The 19,806-nt window shown below is 39.1% G+C and overlaps 1 protein-coding gene across 9 annotated transcripts in view; it reads left to right on the plus strand.

Moving 5' to 3' along the window:
- The window catches only part of TNS3 (tensin 3), a 236,062-nt gene that overhangs the window by 49,272 nt on the left and 166,984 nt on the right, over window positions 1-19,806 (plus strand). For 3 of the 9 annotated variants that reach the window (XM_087766109.1, XM_087766116.1, XM_087766134.1), the window contains exons 2-3: window positions 1,715-1,759; window positions 15,559-15,670. The exons of 1 other annotated variant lie outside the window; for it this stretch is intronic. In XM_087766109.1, coding sequence (XP_087622235.1) covers window positions 1,715-1,759; window positions 15,559-15,670 — 157 coding nt within the window. The remainder of the gene's footprint in view (window positions 1-1,714; window positions 1,760-15,558; window positions 15,671-19,806) is intronic. 5 more of the 9 variants (XM_087766131.1, XM_087766160.1, XM_087766152.1 and 2 more) reach the window with 2 other exon arrangements.

Raw genomic sequence — 19,806 nt, forward strand, 5'->3', positions numbered from 1 at the left:
GACCCTCATAGGTGATATGGTAGTGTTTTAAAGAAGAAAAAAAAAATCGACAAATCCCACCATTTTACAGGAGCATTAAGTGGTTCCTAATAATTGAATTGCTTTCTTAACAAATGTCTCTTCAACAAAAGAAGCTGATGACTCAAGCAAGTTGAGTGAGTGAAAGAAAATTTAACTGTAATAGCTGCAAAAATGTTTTTTTTGAGAACTGCGTTAGATATCGGGACTTCCTATATGAAGATCTTTGGAGTTCCTTGGAGGATGATTACATGTTGCATAGGTCACGGTGCAAGTAAGCACTGCTGTAGGTTATAAGCTACACAAGCTGATGTTGGCTGTAATGCTTGGAAATTATGGCTGCTATAAATAATGGCATGAGTTGGACAACTGTAAGTGTAAGCCTAAATTCCAGGTAGTCTGACTCTGCTAGAAATTTTCATTTAGATGACCTTGCAGGATCACCCTTCCTGCCTGGGACTGCTGTCACTGGAACACTGAGTTGCATGAATCAAATCTTAATTTGAGTTCAGGGAGCCTTATGTTTGGGGAATACCTCGCATAAACCAAGAAGTCTATAAGCAGTCCTCTCCGTTTCATGGAGGATGCTCCTGTGACCACATTCAGTCACAGAGAGACAGTTAAACACAACTATCCTCCAAAGAGGCAGAGTAATAGAAAGATCTTAAATTTTCTGCAAAATGTCATTATGACAAGATGTTTCATTTAGTCTGAAGGCATCTGTCTGCATGCAGCACATGAAAGTAGTAGGAACAAAAAGGGCATCTGTATACCTGTTGTACAGGTATTATACAATTAATACCTTGTGTATATGTGCACGCTTTGCATGGAAAAGATTCATTTGTTGTGCTTGAGCATATAGAGTACAGTAGTTCAGGTTACTAAATCCCAGGATTTGGTTTGGCTTAACTTGAAAGGATTTTATCACTTGTTCTAAGAAAAAAATAGTAAGCTCCACCCATTTTTTGCTTGCAAAATGATATTTCTTTGTTTAAAGAGATCTGCACTGGTATTGATGTCTTACTACCTGTTCTGTCAGCAGTAAATTTTGATTTCCACAGTTCAAGTTGCTATCTGCATAAACACAATGTGCTGGTGGCTGCATGTGGGACTGCGTGGGGACAGGTTGGAGTCTCATAGGCGCGTGGTGAACTGTGGCCTGTTAGGTTGCTTAAGGTGGTGAATGAATAACTGAATGTTTTCTAGAAAGTGAAAAGATGAAAAATTAATCGCAGCTAGGGGAAGGTGACAACTACAGTCAGTATAGTAATAAGCTGTGAACTAACTTAACCTGAGCTGAAAACTGGCTCGAACAGTTGTTTGGCGTTTTGCTTTCCTTTATGCATACCCCACCCCATTAAACTCAGTGCGGAGCTGGACTGGAAGAACTTCAGTCCCAGTGGGATCTGAAACAGGACTGAAATGAAATGTTGCCTTGATCCTCTGGTAATAATATTGGGAAGCTTTTTCAGATGCTTTGGGAAACATTTTTATTGCTTGCTTAACTGTTGTTTGATGTACAGGGGAGAAATGGATATACTTAGAGCACACCCATGTGGCCGTGCAGGGGTTAAATGCTATTTCAAAATTGTTTTAATGGGGGGGGGAAGTTTCTAATTGTAGTGAAGTATTTTTGGAATTTGCCCTGTCAGTTAGCAATATTTCACTAATTAAAGCAACCCTTTGTTTAAACCAGGCTGACAGCAGTTCGTCTGGAGAGTTGGCTGGTGGACAAACCAAGGTATGTTCATTCCTCAGCAATTCAACCCATTTTATATGCTGATGTTTCTGAAGTAATGCTTTTAACTTGGAAGAAGGTAATCACATCTGTGAATTCCTTGTGGTTTCTCTGCTGCTGAGGGTTGCAGCCTATAAACAATTTTATTGCCTTAAAGCCTTGTGTGTAATGAAAATTAACAAATAAAACAAGCATACAGGTACTAGGCTCTTTATGGCTGGAGGCATCACGTTTGTTTGAATGACAAAATTAAGGGATTATAAATTTTTGCTGGAAGAATGTTAGCAAGAGGCAGTTCTCTCTTGTTCCCTTGCTCTTGTGTGTGCTGTTGCTCGGGAGAACGGTGTATGTTCTGACTGTGGTTTGGTCAATAAGGTTTTATGTGTTTGTGGAAAAGTGGGTTCTCGTTTGGAAATTGTACATTTGCTGTAAAGGAGAGGGAAAGGGCTATATTGACATACAGTGTCAGTTTGAACAGCAAAGACTGGAAATTTTACAGGTTTTCGTGCCCTGAACTGTATTATATGAAGAAAGTCACATAATACTAACAAGCCAACATACAAATCTTGAATAGCTAACTGTATGCTTGCAGGTTGCATTTGGCCAATGCTGTGGTATCGCTGATTGCTTGTAGTTGCTTGGTTTTGTCAAATGGCTTGCTGCTTTTAAAGAAGCCTACCTTGCCAGATCAAAGATCCTGAAAGAGTAATACTTCTGACTGTCCTGGCATTTTGAGTGAAATCTGTTGAGTGATGAATACCTACAGACTAATACTTTTGGCTAGACTGAGACGTGGTAGCTTTCTTTTGAAAGGTTACCTCTTCTTCTTTAATAGACATTCAGAGATACGGCTCAAGTCTTGAAGAAACATTATTTGTGTTTTCATTTCACAACATTTATAAAAATACCAGCCTGCAGATCTGCCTTGTCAACAGATCTGCAAACCTACCTGTCCAGGCAGTGGAGATACTTCAGAAGTTTTATTTGATTTCAGTAGCAATATTGATATACTACATGATCCGCTCTGTAATAAGGAAGAACATACTGGAACAACTGGATGTCAGAACCAGGATGAGCCTTTGAAATGGGCATTCTCTAGTCTCCCTTGTATTTTGTTGTACATTCCCATGAAATTGTTTCAGGTGTTGGCAAGTGTACGATGGGACTGTTACTTCTGTAAATTGCTGTGATCTAGAAATTTGCTTTATTTGAAGAATCTGTTCTACGAATGTTTTCTTTTTTTCTGTGGGGCAGAGGGAGCAGTAACTGTTGTGATAATTAAATCCTCTGCAAGTGCAAGAAAAGAAATCTTAAGCTACAATAGAGTAAAAATTACAAATGCTTTAAAGGAAACTGTCATTGTTCTGAGAGAAGGGGGAGAGAACAGAATACTTTTCCAATGTGCTAATATGAAAGTACCCTTGGTGCAACAGACAAGAGAATAGAAACTGAAGAACCCTGATGAAGCAATACTGATGAGATTGGAGAGTATTTGATAAGAAGAGTAAGGATTTGTGGGGCTTCCTGGTCATTAGAAGGAAGAGTTTAGGGTTTCAAGTAGATTCTGTGGGCATTTAAAAAGGATCGTGAAAGTCAAGTTCAACATATGTTATAGTGAGTTTTTCTTTACTCATTGTGGTAAGAGATCCTGATTTTAGAGACAGGGAAATAACTAGGATAGTTATTTGGAAATTTAAAGTGAATAGTTATTTTGAGCTATAAGGAAGGAGCAGGTCATTTGAGTTAAATAACAGTTGCGTTTTATGTAATTGTTTTTCTCAATGTAATAGTTTAACTATTTGTCCTTGGGTGAGTGAGCAAGTTAATCAGCTACAGAGCAGGCACTGTATAATAACTCTATAAATGTCTATTGTGTTTGATTTCCATTTCCACAAGAGCTTTAGATCTTGTAGCTGAATGTGATCCTTGTGCTTAAGCCATTTTACATTATCCTGGTTCATTCACATGGCAGAGGAGAGGAATTGAAGTTCCAAGCCTCAGGCCAGTAGCAACAAATCTTTTCCTGGATGAGCAGGAGCACACAGGGCCCCCAGTTAGTAGCAGCCTGCACTAGTCAGTGACTGGAATTGATGTCATTTGTCAAGATAGCTCTTTTCTGGTATTCCTACTAGAGGTTAATGTTTGAATGGGAATAGCTAATCGGAAAGGTGGAGACCATTCAGACAGGCAGGCAAGGGTGTTATCCTATATCCAGGCTGTAACTGAAGTGACTTTGAAAATGGTTACAATAATAAGGTGGAGGTAAGGGTAACTTAATTCAAATTTTTTAAGGTATAAAAATCTGTGGTTCAGCAGAAGTAGGTATAATTATGATGATTAGCTTGCTATAGACGCATTCTTTTACCATAACATGGTATGCTTTGCTGTTGAGTTTTTCTTGTTTTCAGATCTGCGGGCCAAACATCAGAATGTATATGTGAACTGAACATTATATAATTTAATACATTTACTGTGAGTTCTTATCTCAAAAAAGGCAAAGCTTGAATCTGATGTGGCAAGTGCTTTCTCTTCCTATATGACAAAGTGGGACTGCATCTTGTGCTAGGCATGTCTGCCAGAGCCTGAGCAGCCTGTTTTCCGTAATACTGATTCAGGTACCAGAGTGGGAAGGATGGTTAAAGCTGGAAGCAGTGTGAGGATCAGAAGAGGAGCCTTATTTTGCTGTTTGCTGCAGTGAGTGATGTATCTGTTGCCATCAGGCTAACCTTGATTCCTCCTTAGCATTTTTTAAATAGTTGTGCATCATGGAAGTGGTGTTGTAGTATGAATGATAGTTTTAACAGGAAGTTTTGACACTGTTGCTTGGGTGGTTTTTTTGTTTGTTTGGTTTTGTTTTTTGTTTTTTTTTTTTTTCTTTGTGTGTGTGTGTGTGGTTCATGTTCTTCAGTAAAAATACAAACCTAACTAGTACTAGCCTTTGCTTTCTCAAAGTTTCCTCTGATTTGCCTGGTAGGGCTTAGGTGAGCGCAGACTCTGTACATCATCATCTGTGGTTAGTAGGAATAAGTGAATATGATTGAGCCTTTCTGATTTAGTGTACTGTTATCACATGATGAAACACTTTGAGTGTGTGTTCAGCGTGGTCAGTACAACTAATCTTGTAATATCAGAGGAAAATAAATAGAAGGTATGCAAAATCTAAAGTTGCAAGTAGAGTGTTTTTCATCAGCTTGTGTTCCTGTAGACTCACCTGACAAGACCACACAGGAACACCAGGAAAAACACAAAATAAATGGCTAACCACAAGTTGTCTGCTGTCCGATGAAAGTAATGAAATTGCATCCTGGAGCAGAATTGTTGAGTAAACATTTATGATTTTTGGAGTGGCACTTACATTATCCTGTAAACAATTTTTGTAAAAGTGTCTGTAATATTAGTTTGGTTATGTTTCCTGAAAATGGGTGATTATAACTTGATGGAAAAAAATGGCAAAGCCTCAGTAAAACAGCAACAAAAAAGTGAAACTAGATGCTATGAAAGAAATTAAGTTCTACCCAAAAGTGCACAATGAAGATTTTTATGTTCCACATTGGGTTCTCTCCCACTTCTTAAATTACTGAACACAAAATTTTATAAGCCAAAAATTTTGTATCCTCAGGTTTAATGAAGTACAGAAAATGTGCCTATTTTAAGTTGTTATATAAAAGATATTGTTTTAGATTACTGATTGGAACACTCATAACTATATGAAGTAAGATAACTTTATAAAATGAGGAAATAGTTAAGGACATCATTCCAGTCATACATACACACGCACACAGAGTGCTGTTTTCTGTATGTTTTCTATCATTAGTGCAGATGGTAATCTGTATGGGATTGCACGTTTAACTAGAGCTGTTTACATACTGAACCAGGAATGTTTGGAATACCATTGCTTCTGGCCTAGGGGAATAAATTGAAGTACATACTTTGGGGTGGGGAGCATAGGTGTTGAGTGAAGATGTTCTGGCCACAGATGCTGCTCTGCACGCTGTTCCCTGCTTAGTGTAACTCTAGCCTTTCAAAGTACGATGGCCAGGTAGACTTCACACAGTCATTAATACTGTCTGCGTCGGTAGGTCTGAAGAGCCACACTGATAGCCTGGGTTGAAATAAAGTAGTTAAAGAAGGATGTGTGTGGGGAGAGGAGGAAACTGAACTGAGGTTGCCGTTTTTCTATCCTACTGAATGACCTTTAATGAGGCTTTCCTGCAGACTTGGGAAGCATGTTATTTTCTACTTCTTGAAGATGTAACATAATGATGTTATAGAAGGCAGATCCTGACTGATGACTGATACTTCCCTGATATATGCACTTTCAGTGTGTATGCTTCCTTAGTACAGCAGCTGCTAAATGCACATGTATATGAAGTGTGCAACCATCAATTTGCTTACCTCTCTGTATTTCTAGGCTGGACGCTGACTTTCTCTGGAGGATAGGGGGAGAAAAAAGATATTTGAAAGGTAGCAGCGCTGACAACAGAGTACCTGCATGAACTTAGTGCCAAATTGAGTATGTAGTAGTGTAGCACACCTGCCTCAAACTGGATTGTGAAGGTAAGAGCGAAAGCTCAAGCTGTGTAGCAAAATTAGCCTATATGAAATTGCTAAAATTATTCAATGCATTAGTATTAATAGTATTTCTTCCACTTCTCAGTGACTGATTTACTGACATGCATCTTCATCCCTCTCAGCTGTTTTTCCTGGTCAGTGTTCTGGCACACAGCTGCTACCATCTGTCCTTGTTCTAGCCTGGGTCTGACCTCTTCTTTAGCTCCTCCTCTCCCTTTCTCCACTTGCTTTGCAGATTTTGCCTGGTTGTTTTTTTGGGTGTTGTTTGGTTGTTGTCGTTGCGTTTTTTTGTTTTTGTTTTTTTTTTTTTAAATATCTGGTTTGTTCTTGTCACACTGAAAATTGTTTACTACAACACATAGCTCTTGGTAGCTCTTTGGTATTTGGCCTTGTAACTAACTGCATCATGTCATAGAAGGGTTAGGTTGTACATTGCTGCAGTCCTTTGTGCGTTTGCCGCTTTTTTAAACAGGTTCATTAGGGACTATCGAGACAGAGGGAGGAGATATGCATAGAAGCATGTACTTTGTTTGATGTTTTTGTGTACCTGCAAGAATTCGTCTGTAGTGGGAAGAGATTTGATTAGACATTTTAGGTGAAGATGATTTAAAAAAAAAAAAATTAACTGTCAGCATTTCAAGGGTAGACACCTGATGTCTCTGAATTTTTACTTCTGTTATGCCCTTCAACATTTTTTTTTTTCTGTGAACTGAAGATAAACCAGGTATATTCAGAAATAGCCTTTTTTCCCCAGTTATTTAAAGATGTGAGTTCTGGTCTTCAGATGTCTAGCTTTGACTATGTGGGAGTTCCAATCTTTGTGTAATAAAAGCAGTGTTGTAGCCTCAGAGATGTCAAGGCCAGTTCATTTAACAAAAAAAGAAAAAAGCCATTGACAAACACTGAGCTTTCATGATGCACATAGTCCTTTGCTGCTTTCAGGCGTTTCCTTTGTACAGTATTTTCCCACACAGAACAAAGTGTTGGTTTGCCAATGAGATGGAACGAAAAAGACAAGTTTTCCAGTGTCAGGAGTAACAATTGTCTTAATGGACTTTCCATCTGTCTCCTAATTGCTTTTCCACCAATACAGATTCATGTGCAGTGGAGAAATGAAGGTGTTGAAACAAAAATGCAAAGAACTGATGAAATGGAAAAATGTGAGAGCTGCTGCTGTTTTACATTACGAGTGAGGAGTGACCACAGGCCGTTTGTTCTTACTGGGAGGAGAGGGGATGAACCACTGCTCTCTACAGGTGACTGATTCCTAGGGATATTTAGATGAAGGAGAGCAGTGAGGATTTGGCCAGAGAAAGGCAGCCTTCTTGCCTTCCTTCAGCAGGTGTGCTGCTCTGCCTGCATCCTGCTGGAAGGAGTGTGGGGGCTGCTAGCGGGCATGCCCTCAGACACCCTTGGGCACTGTTTTTCTTCAGCGGATGTCACGCACCTCTAGGCAGACCTGGACCTATTCTTTTCTGCACTGAAATCTCAGCCAGATCATAAGGGAAGGGCTTGAAACTGTCTGGGAAAACAGCAAATATGAAAAAGTTGCTGTATGTTCTTTAAAGTGTGGAGAGAGATTTATCTGATGATTAGTCTTTTCCAAATACTTCACTCTCTTATATTACCTGTGGAAACCATCTTTCAAAGAAAACTGATATCGCTTTGTCTCAAGAATGTAAAACTTTGAGAACAGCACATGCAATTGCTGATCTAGATGAAGGACCTCCTCCAAGGTGAACTGTCTACAAATGACAAATGTAAATCTATGCGGCATGAAAGAATAATACATGAAGCATAGGTCCTGTCTCTTGTTAGAAAGCAGTAAAGTTGCTGTTACGTTCAGTCTGGCTCCCTCCGGGCGAGTCACTTGGTAGGGTGACTGAGGCTGCAGAACCCCATTCCAGAACCCTGTGGCAGACTAGGTTTGTGCTGCTGCTTGTCTATCGCATCTTGCCCTGCCTTGTGTCTGTCTGGCTTTTAACTTCTTAGTTTAGAGCTGTAATTGAGAGAGCTAAGGTGAAGAGCTTTGTGTGTGGAAGCCAGTGCAATTTCCCTTTCAGCTTATCACCAATGTGCTTTTTTTGGCAGCTGGAATTAGAAGCAGCTATACCTGGAAATGTAGATCTAGAGACCCAAGTGCTAGGCTGTGTGAGTTGAACAGTTGATACATTCTTTTATTTTCCGTTGTTAACTTGAAACTTTGAAACATTATATATCAGGTTGCAGCATGTATAAAAGCATATGGTAGAATGAGAGCATGTCCAGCAAGGGATGACCGAAATGGTCAGGGGGATGGAACAGCTGCATTTTGGGAAGAGACTGAAAAGACTGGGACTTTTCATTTTGGAAAACGAAAAGTTTAGGGGGAATATGATCAAGGTTTTACAAAAACATAAAGATGGTGGGTAGGTTGAATGAGGCAGAACTAGTCATGCAGTCCCATAGTGCAGAAACTAACAAGTGTCAGAACTGGTGGGAGTTTACTTTAAAATGAACAAAGGAAGGTACTTTAAACAAGGGGGAGTATGGCCTTCTGGAACTTGCTGCTGCAGAAGGTCATGGGGCAGACAGTACCAGCATGTTCAAAGCAGAGTTTGACAAAATTAGTTGAAAACAGGTCCGTTAACAGATCCTAAGAGGATCGGTCAGGGATGGACCTTACAGCATCCCTGGTACAGCAGGAGCATGGATGGAGCGGGACACAGAAGAGGCAGGGCTGGCTTGCTCTGTTTGAATAGTGTCTCCCTTTGACACAGCGATAAAGCGCTTGGGTGGGTAAGATGGACGTTGGGCTGACCCAGTAAGGCACACCTTATGTTTTGAGCCGTATTTTCTACAATTGGCTGTTGATACACTGAGGAAACCTTGAATGTAGGTGCTTTGCACATCTCTGACCTCGTGCTTTAAATCTACACAAGTCCTGTAAGGTCATTTGGATAGACGCTTCCTGTTTAGTTTTGTTTTGGAAAAGTGTATAGCTTTGAAATCCTGGTACCTAGGCAGAGTTTCTTATTAAAACTATGAAGACCCCTGATTTCTTTTGTCTGAGAAACTACAAAGGCTTCTGCTGCTTAAAATTATAGCACCAAATATTTTAAGTAAGGGGAAAAAAGTACTTTCTGCTGTCATTTACTATTATTCTCTGGCCCCTTATGCTCATACAGTAAGGCAGTACCACCAAATCATAAGATTTTTTTCCCTCTCAACATGAACTTTACTCAGCTGGTTCAACAAGACATTTTTTCCCTCACCAACATCTCCATGTGCCCTCTACTTGAGTCACAAGTCAGGACCAGACTCCACTGGGAGGGATTTTGCCAGCTCAGGCTCACAAAATTTGATTTGACTCTAAGTCAAATCTCTCTTTTCTAGCTCTGGCTGCTTGTCTGTGTTTCTGTGAAATGCCTTGAATGAATGGGGAGTATATGGGGTGTTTAACAAATACTCTCTTGTCTTTGCAATCCCTCTGAAGTTATTTGGTAATAGTAAATGGTAGTGATAGTAGTACAACTAGCTATTTGTGTACATTTTAGTGTGCATGTGTGTAAATATATGTATATATGTGCTATGTCCATCACTGTAGAAATAATCTCTGAATGTGAGTGAAACAGCCAGAAATGCCTTATTTCAGTCTGTGTAAAAATCCTTTGGTGTTTTTCATTATTTTTCCACTGTCTTGTATTCTTGTCATGTAGCATGGGCTCTGCAAAATTTATATATTCACTGGTGGTAGTTGTGTATGTACTTAAATGTGTGTGATATATTCAGTTAATGTCATTTGGCTAAAATACTGTGCCACTTTTGAAGCAATAGTATGTTTTCCAAGAGATTATTCTCATATGGAAGAGCTGCAGAGAATCTTGTGTTATGGTGTTTGGTATTTCTGGAAAATTCTTCATTGTATATTCATCTTGTCCTTGTGTGAGTGAGACTTTTGACATAACACTTTTTATAGTTACACAAAAAGTTGTGGTCAGCCCTGTTGTTCTAAAAGCCATTTTAGATGGTAGATGGGTAATATTCTAGTACTTGGCCTGTATGCACGGTAGGCACTCGTTAAATATTTTTCTGGAAATGAAACCTGCAGCAAATGTGGAACACTGGCTCAGGAGTAGGAAAGTTAAAAATGCTATTTACTACTGGGAGGGAAGAGAAAAGCTCTACGCTATCTTGTGTGATCAGTAATACCAACTGTTGTATTCTGGGCAGTCCTGTCTCATCAGTATTCACTTCAGGAATGCTAGTTATGGGGAACTGTGGATAACCTGATGGGATTTTATTCTTTGATTTCTCCATGGGAGCTCTGAGTAACTGTGCAGACATCATGGGACTTTTGCTGTGCAGACTTCGTGTAAGAGATGGGAGGTGACAGAAGTAACGACAAGTAACCTTAACAGAAAGGGCTGAAAGGGGTTGAGTTGTCTGGCATTCCCCTCAGCTAGCTGTGCTGGTTTTTTTCCTTAGTTGTGTGATTTATTTTTGGAGCAATCTTACAGAAATAGATATATGGCTTAGTTTTGCAAAGGTTTTTTAACTGGGGCTTAGTCTTTTCATGAAGACTGCTTTCAGTCATCCCTTATTTGAACTTTCTTTTGGACATCCCGTGTCCTGGTTTCAGCTGGGGTAGAGTTAATTTTCTTCCTAGTAGCTGGTATAGTGCTGTGTTTTGGATTTAGGATGAGAATAATGTTGATAACACACTGATGGTTTAGTTGTTGCTAAGTAGTGCTTACACTAGTCAAGGACTTCTCAGCTTCCCATGCTCTGCCAGGTGCACAAGAAGCTGGGAGGGGGCACAGCCAGGACAGCTGACCCAAAGTGGCCAAAAGGCTATTCCATACCATATGATGTCATGCCCAATATGTAAACTGGGGGAGTTGGCCAGGGGGCAGCGACCGCTGCTCAGGGACATGCTGCGCATCGGTCGGTGAGTGGTAAGCAATTGTATAGTGTATCACTTGGTTTATATATTATTGTATTATTATTACTACTACTATTACTGTTACTACTATTCTATTTTATTTTACTTCAATTATTAAACCGTTCTTATCTCAACCCATGAGTTTTCTGACTTTCACCCTTCCAATTCTCTCCCCCATCGCACTGGGGTGGGGGGAGTGAGCAAGCGGCTGTGTGGTGCTTAGTTGCTGGCTGGGGTTAAATCACAACATACCCTGTGGGCATTTCCATAGCCCATAAAAGGTGGTGAAATACCCATTCTGCTAATACACTTCTACTCCCTCCCTCCATGTATTTAAAATAATAAGTCATAAGCATTATATCAGCCAGTGGATTTAAAGCTACCTTGGAGAGTAGAAGAATGTACAAAGAGAGTTCCAGGAAATTGCAGTATTGGTTGGTAAGTTATTTAGGGAGAGGATGGGGAAAAAGGATCATATTTGCATGACCATGGATGGGAAGTGAAGAAAAAATATCTTTGCTTTATATGATTTTTTTGATGTGCTAAGAGGGTTTATATGGGCCACGTAAAATTCAGCAGGAGCAGAGTCTGACATAGGGAAAGTTTATGGGGCTTTGCATGTGTGTTTATAATTTTCTCTTAGCTGGAATATATGACATGGATTGTTACGAGTTTTGGAGATAGAGAAATGATGTACAAACAGTTTTTGGCATTTTTTTCTCCACATAGAGTAACATCTGGAATTAACGATTTCTTTTGAAAAGTCTGATTATTTTTGTTGAGACTTGTATTTCCTCCTAAGTATAATTTAGTCACTGACTGTGGACGGAACTAATTCTGTAGAAGTAATAAATAATCAGCTATGTTTGATTATTCTTTTTTTTTTTTTTATTGAGCATGTATGTATGTGAATATAGTTATACACTTTTCTTGAAGATTATTTAAACAGGTTTTATTTTACAATATTTGCTTGATTCTTTGATTGAGCTTGATTAAGGTCTGTGACTATCTTTTTAAAGAGTGAAACATTATCAGAATTTCAGTTTATGTGTTGGAAACACAGAGTTGAAATAAAAAAACGTTGCTTGGTTCTGTTCTTTATTGAATAATTAACTGTTATGATGTAGTATGGTATTTGGGAATAACATTGTGAATGCCTCTTCCATAGGTGTAATGAACCAGTGTTAAGTCTCTGCCAAGGAGGAATTGCTGTATCAGTATTGCCATAAACCAAGTTGTGTATCTTAAGTGCTTTAGTCTGTATTGGCTTAATTGAAATCTGGAGAGTGTTTTTTGTGTAAACTGCTTTTCTCAAAACATTATGTGTCTCAAAAGTCTTCAACAGAGTTGCTGTGAATTTTTTTATCTGATGATGATCAGCATGTTGCTACTTAATGAAAATGCTCAGTGATGAGGAGTATTTGAAATTCATCATAGCTGAGGATGCCCATGTAAATCTTTACACAGTCTGCTGTGTTACATTAATGTGATTCTGGGATAAACTTTCAGCTTCATTAGATTTTTGTGTGCCATAGACAGCAGAGCATGGCCAAAAATATTTCCTTGTGTGGTAAACAAGAGAATTTCACAATGCTAGCAATTGAGACAAAGCATAATTACAGCCTCTTCCTCGGGCAAAAACTCCAGTCTTTAACCTGTGGTTCTGCGCTGTTTTCTTCCCGTTTTTGCGCCTAACAATTAAATGCAGGTTAGATTCCAGTCTTGAGCCTCATGAAAGTAGCATTACTTGCTGCCTGCCATGGTTGCTCTCCATTTTTCTTCTTTTTCTTTCCTTCTTCTCCCCCCCCTTCTTTTTTTCCCTCCCTTCTTCCTCCCCCCATTACAAATGAAATGGACAGGTTGACTAGTTGATCAATTAACATCAAGACCTACTTACACTAAACTCCAGTATCTTGTTGGTAAGTTCTTGTGACAGTTGTCTTGCTTTGGAACAGCTCAAGTGTCAAGGCTTGTGAAGAAGTGTTTAGGAGCTAGGAAGTAAGGAGAAGCAGGCCTAAATACAGAATAAACTTTCTGTGAAGTTTATCCATGAACTTCTGCAAAACTGTCCTTGTCAGAGAGAGTCTCAGACATGTCCTGTAAACTTTACCCAGAAGTAGAACTCTGCAGGGAAGAAGAGCAGATAAAATCTAAAATGAGAATTCTGGGTTTTGTCTATATATCTACAAAGCAGAGAAGCTGCAGCAACCAGCGGAGATGATGGCATTGCTGATTTTTTTACATAGAAGAGGCTGTGGAGATGAGGGACTCTCAGCTCTTTGGGCATGATGCCTGAACCCATTTTGGCACAGAACCTCCTCACATCAGATCAGTGAAGTTACCTGGATGTAATGACACTTTTCCTTCCTCCTAGACCTCTGTCTCTTCAAAAACATCTCTTCTATTTTCAAATGCAAAAAACCCAATCATGACAGAGATTTTTAGAAAATAATAAATTTGATCTGTTTGCCATCAGGTATGTTCCTACATAATGCCGGAGTTCAGCTGTTCTTTTTCTTTATGGTTTACTTTTAATATGAATCGTAATTCTGACAACATCTTTCAATTTAACCTGAAGTAACATGATGCATATGTCAGCAATTGGAAATACAGGGGAATTTGTGGCTTGTGAGTGACTGAAGTGTCTAATGAGAAATAAATTTGAATTGTAATTACAATGCTTCAAGTGTTCCATCCCCTACTTCAGCCTTTTGGGGACGTGGGCTATTCTACTACTTCTCCACTAATTTCTGCTGATTAATGCACTTCACTGGTGGAAGGATTGTCCTGAGAGTCCAGCCAGAGTTTTATTCCTTCAGCCTAAGTAATTTCTACCATGGTGTTTATGGAAGTATGTTAGTTATCTTGGCTTTACACTGTGGATAAGTCTAACAATGTTTCCTGAAGCTATTCTTAAGATCAGGCTGACTGTGCATCCCCACTGGTGAGCATGGCCTCCAAGCACCCAGGCCTGCTCAGGGTGGTCAGTCACTGCCATTTGTGTTCCTCAAGGCTCCTCTGGAGTTTTGGGTAGGCCCATGTGGAGGCAATACTTGGAAGGTGACATTGATTTTTCATGGCTGTTCTTGTGCCTGCTGAGCAGCTATGTTGTAGACGTTTTTGGAGACAGTAAACGTTTTGCCTAGAGCCATGTGTTGAATTGCTGAAAGCCACAAAGAAATCCAATGTTACTTTATTGCCATAGACTCATGCGTTGCACCATGCCGGGAAACTTTCTCATCAGATGTATGGGTGGAAGCCTGGCACTGCGGTGGCCTGGCCTGGCTGCGTGCGGAGGGACAGCTTTCTGCTTCTAGACACTTATGTTGTTAAAGCTCAGTGTTGAAGTGTTGAATGAAAGCCCATTTGCAGTACTGAATTTAAGGACACTAAGGTGCAAATGTGAAATGAAAATGAGGAATGTGAAGATTCATTTGGGGATTTTCATGGTCTGGCGAAATATATTTTTGTTTTTGAATAGGTAACTGATATTTTCAAGAAGTCTGCCAATGAAAGTGAAGGTTGTTATACCCTTCCAGAGGAGATACTCCCTCTGTCATAGGCTTTTGATAGCCCCCTCTGTTGTGTTACCTATATGTTTCCTAAGTTATAGAAGACATGTAATACCCATCGCATATATGGTATTGACTTCTGCAGATCTGTCCCAAAGTAGAAATTTCATTATTCCGTTATATTTTAACATAATATTTCAGTTACTGTGACACACTGTGGAAATAATGTTCCTTTAAACTAATGTACTTTTCTTACACAGGAAAGAAGCAAAAGTGATTTTAAAGTTAGCAATCTGTGCCAGATTGCCATGTCAGCTTGCATGGATGCTTTTTATTAATCAAATGAAAAGCCCAAGCTGTCTTCTGCACCAGATGAGTTAAATTGGTTATTCTCTTAGAGCATTACTTGTTATTTTTAACCGGTTTAAGCTGAACCAGTGCAAGTTTTTATGTAGATAAGACCTTAGGTCAGAAGGTTGTTGGTTCATATCATAGAGATTCTTCTGTATTTCCTCTTAAAAGATAAGTCATAGAGTGAATTCTGAAGTTATGATGTAAAATGTCTTGCAGTGTCTGTGTCCTGATACGTGAGAGGTTCCTCACACTCTCTTGCTTCCCACACTTGAATGTGGGAATAAGAGTGAGGATGAGAGAGCGAGTGAGAGCGCTTTGACATACTACTATTATCCTACTGACACACTGCTGTTATATTTAATTTAAAATTATCTATATTTCACTTTGAAGTGTGACTCAAAAGCTGAGGGAAGGTCTGATGTTATTCCCCTTGCTTCCAGCCTCAAGACACAGCTTCAAGGTCTCACACCTTCAAAAACAAGTCTTTTAAGAAATCCAAAATTTGTGGAATCTGCAAACAAGTAATTGATAGCCAAGGCATTTCCTGCAGAGGTGAGTAACATATGATGTGCTTTGTCTGTGTTCTTTCTTGCTGTGTGAAGGAAATTAATTTTATATTAATGTTAAAGTTTCTAGGAATCCATGTTTTTGGAATTCCCCCAGACTAAATATAAAAGTTACCTTGGTTTATTTCCTTCCTTTGTACATTAATGTTCCCTGCTTTTGTCGGGGAGTGGGGTGCTGTAATAGGTAATTGGACTTGTATAATGATGTGCTTTTATTACTGTGCTATTCAGGCAGGTTCCAGAATAAGGCAATGCCTGTGGAGGCTCTCTGAGGAGCATGTGAGTGATGTGTGCACAGCAGGTGGCAGATGCCTCTAGAATTCAGTTTCCAAATGAGGAAGTGTGTGACCGTCACTCATTGAGGCATGAAGGTTTTCTCTGCATTAATTTGCAAAAATTCACAAGAGCGGCCATCTATTTATTTACTTTAATTTTTCCAGTTGCGTTATGCTCTATCTAATCTTTAGTCCTGCAGTCTAATCACTCACAGAAACAATAAAGAGATCATCCTTCTGGATGCACAAACTACAGAGACTCAGCTGCCTCTGGCATTGCTGCCTGCTCCTTAGTGCTGTTTTCCCTCACTCTTCTCCCTTGCTGTGTAGAATTGAGCATACTTGCCTCTTCTCCATGGGATACCTGTGGTGGAATTAAATCTTGGGAAAGTTCAATAGGTCCTTTCTGCAAGTTATCCAGGGATAGAGGTTTCAGTCCCCCTGATTAGCCTGGTTAATGTTTAACTCCTGTTATTCCATGTTAATAAAACAGTCTCTTTACTTGCTGCATGCATGGTTTACCTCTTAGTAAGAGAATGCTATTGTCTCTTCATCTGAAGCGTAATCACTGTTTTCACTTAGAGGTGTTTGCACCACTTCCCAGTTCTAGATGGATCTCTTTCTCCCACCTCCTCCCTCCCATACACCTTAGGATCCCTCTGAGGGTTTGAGAGGGAGGTGAGAGATTTGGATGTGGAATGTGGCCGTTTCCTGAGCTAAGATGCAGACTTTGCAGATGAACAGTTAAATGTAAAATACGTCACTTGTTCAGCGTTGCACTTACCATCATAGGAGTGGTAGTTATGTATGTATTTCTTTAACATATTTCTTCTGTCTGTCCTTCTGGAGGTTGGTTCCAAAGTTCTTAGGATTTAGTTGTTTTCAACTTAGCAGAAATAGTATTGTTGGAAGGAACTGGCTGAAGACCCTCTTGATCAGGTTCAGTATAAAAAGCACTGTACCAGGAGAGAATCAGTACTTTGAAGAGAAAGGCCGTGGGGGTGGGAATAGAAAAAATGTTTGCCGGTTTGCTCTGGTTTTGAGTTCTCACAACCCAGAGCTGAAAGTCTCAAATTCACAAAAGCTGTGTCAGTGTGCTTACCTACAAAAGGTGTTAAGAGCTTTACCATATGTCTTGTAAACAGGTCAGAGGGTACTATGAGTCTGAGCAAGTTTTCCTTTTGCCCCAATGCGTAATAGCTTTGATTGAAATACAGAAACTAACAGTACATGCCAATGTAATTTAACACCTCTTTGGCTAGCATTTATACATGGTTCAAAATATCAGGAAGAAAGCAAAATTCACATGTATTAAAACCATGAAGGAAAAAAGCTTTCAGGAAAAACAAAAAAAACCTGAGGAACTAAAAGCACTCCTACTGTGATCCCTCCAACACATTCCCCAAAGCAATACGTTCATGGCTGTGATACATCTGTGTCCATATCTGAGTCTGTCTGGGATAATTTTCTCTAGGTTTCCGGGTGCAATTTTCAGAAGGAGCCCCTTGATAGTATCACATAGCCCATTTTGTTGATGTGAGCACCAGGCAGACCTGCTGTCCTTCTTTGCTGCTGGTACATTTTGATTGTTAGTTGCTTGATACTTACCTGTGGGATGGGAGCAACAGGGGTTGCACAGAGTGAAGTGATGACTCCAAGTAGTTTCAATTCAATAAGAACCCGTTTGTATTTTAACTTACAGCATGGGCTTTATAAAGCAGAGTTTTGGAAAAGATAGAACTAAAAGTTGTCTGTTCCCTTGCCAGCACTGCAGTACTTGAAATGTACCCTAGTACTGTGAAACTCTATTAATGTGAAGAAGAATAAACCAGCTGTTTCAGAGCCAAATCCTGGTGCTGCTGCTTCTGCTAAATTCTCCCTGATGTTGCTGAATGAAAGTGACCAAGTTGGCATTGGGGGGAGGGAGAAAAACAGCCTTTAGTTAAGAAGTCGTAAAGTTCCTTTGTGTATTAATGAGAAAATCTTGCTTTTTAACAGTTTCTCCTCAGAAAATAATAGCTCTTTGTACAGACTGCAGGTTCCTTCCAGACTGTAGTATCTTATCAGTTAAAGGAAAGTTACGTGTCAAGAGAAATGAGGGGAGGGGAGAGGCTCCAGATTGGCCACTACATAGTATTTGCTGTTTATCTAGCAATGAATCATCTACTTGTTGCAAGAAAAAAAAGCCATAACTGGGTGTTGTGTTGGGTAGATAAGTTTTCATTAGTATGTGGCAGTCATTTTGGGGGTGTGTTGTTTAGCCCTCTCTTGCAAAATGTGACCTTTGCTAGTAGCCAGGTCTGAATATGGTGCCTAAAAGCTTTCTATGAAAAATGAATGACTGTCTGAAAGGTACGCTTGAATGATGATGTCCCTTTGTCCTTGTATACTTCAGTCCACCTCAGTAAAGCATACTCAGTTACAGTGAATTTATTTTTAACAAGCTCTACAAAAGCAGTGGGAAAAAGGAAAGGCAGATTTGAAAAAGGGGAAGCTCCTGGCTGTCTCCCTGCCTGGTAAACATGTTTGTAGCTGGACTGTGTCTTTGGTGCAGCTTCTCATTATGAAGAAAGGACAAACAGCTGTTGATAGATTTCTACAGTACCTGTACATTCTGCAGTAAACCGAGAACTACATGACTGCCCATGTCTCTTCAGCACTACCTCAAACTTGAATGCTTTTGAGCTCTGGTTTGATCTTCTCTGTGGCACAGTTCAATTTAATTCAGGGCTAAGCAGATACATATCCTAATCATGCACATTTACATAGTTAGCCAAAGTGTTACAAAAGCCTTTTTTTTTTTTTTAAACTACTTACCCTAAATATTGAATATTCAGTATTTTACTTTATTTGTAAACAAGCTGTCATAATGTAATTTTTATGTATTTTCCAAGTGAATTCCTATTTTATTATATTTCTTTTATATTTTATATATGTAAAATATAGATTTTTATTTCTATTTCACTTTATTTTTCTTTGCTTTTTAAAATTATCACTTATCTTTGTTGTGTTGTGATCAAATGACTGTTAGTGTAGAACAGAGAGCTTTTTATATGCTCTGAATCTTCCCAATCTCTAGAAAGTACTTTTCTGGCAATTTAAAAACTGGAGACCAGATTTGGGAAATGCGAGTAGTTCTAAATAATGCAGTATTATTTCTTAGCTCTTAGAGCATTGATGGGTGAAACTTAACGACTAAGTTAACATGTTTAGGTGCTGCTAGTGAGGCTTTACATGCAATACAAAGCATTCCATGACCTAGATTTTGAACTTAAAGCAATTAATCATAGTTTGAATGAACTGAGTATCTTTTTGTTAATCTGACCTAGCCATGAATGTGTTGGTTTTGCGAATATGTGTTGGAGCAATCCAAATTGGAGTGCTTGTAGAATTTTAGTTCCTCAGTTTTTTTTTTTATTTTTCCTGAAAGCTTTTCACTTGATGGTTTGACTATATGTGAGTTTTGCTTTCTTACTGATATTTTGAACCATGTATAAATGCTAGCCAAAGAGGTGTTAAATTACATTGGCCTGTACTGTTAGCTATATTGTGAGCAGAGAAATGCTTACCATGGTATTCTGTGCAAGCTGAGTGTAATAAAGAATACAATTCACTTTCCTTACTTAAAATTAATATGTATAGTAACTTCTGTCTTGTAAGTCAGTTAACATATGGTCTCATACAAGTACTGGACTGTTTCCTTGAGCATGTAGCCTGAAGTGATAGTAGAAGGTACATTTTCTCATCAAATTACAATACGTGTGTTTAATCAAGAGCTTCCAGCTGCTTACAGATTAGGATTTGAAGACAATTGGAGCTTTTTTTTTTCTTAAAGAGGTTTGGTATT

The sequence above is a fragment of the Nipponia nippon genome, unplaced genomic scaffold, assembly GCF_047370975.1.
Source record: "Nipponia nippon isolate SJK-2023a ecotype South Korea unplaced genomic scaffold, ASM4737097v1 scaffold_1, whole genome shotgun sequence".
Classification (NCBI taxonomy): domain Eukaryota; kingdom Metazoa; phylum Chordata; class Aves; order Pelecaniformes; family Threskiornithidae; genus Nipponia; species Nipponia nippon.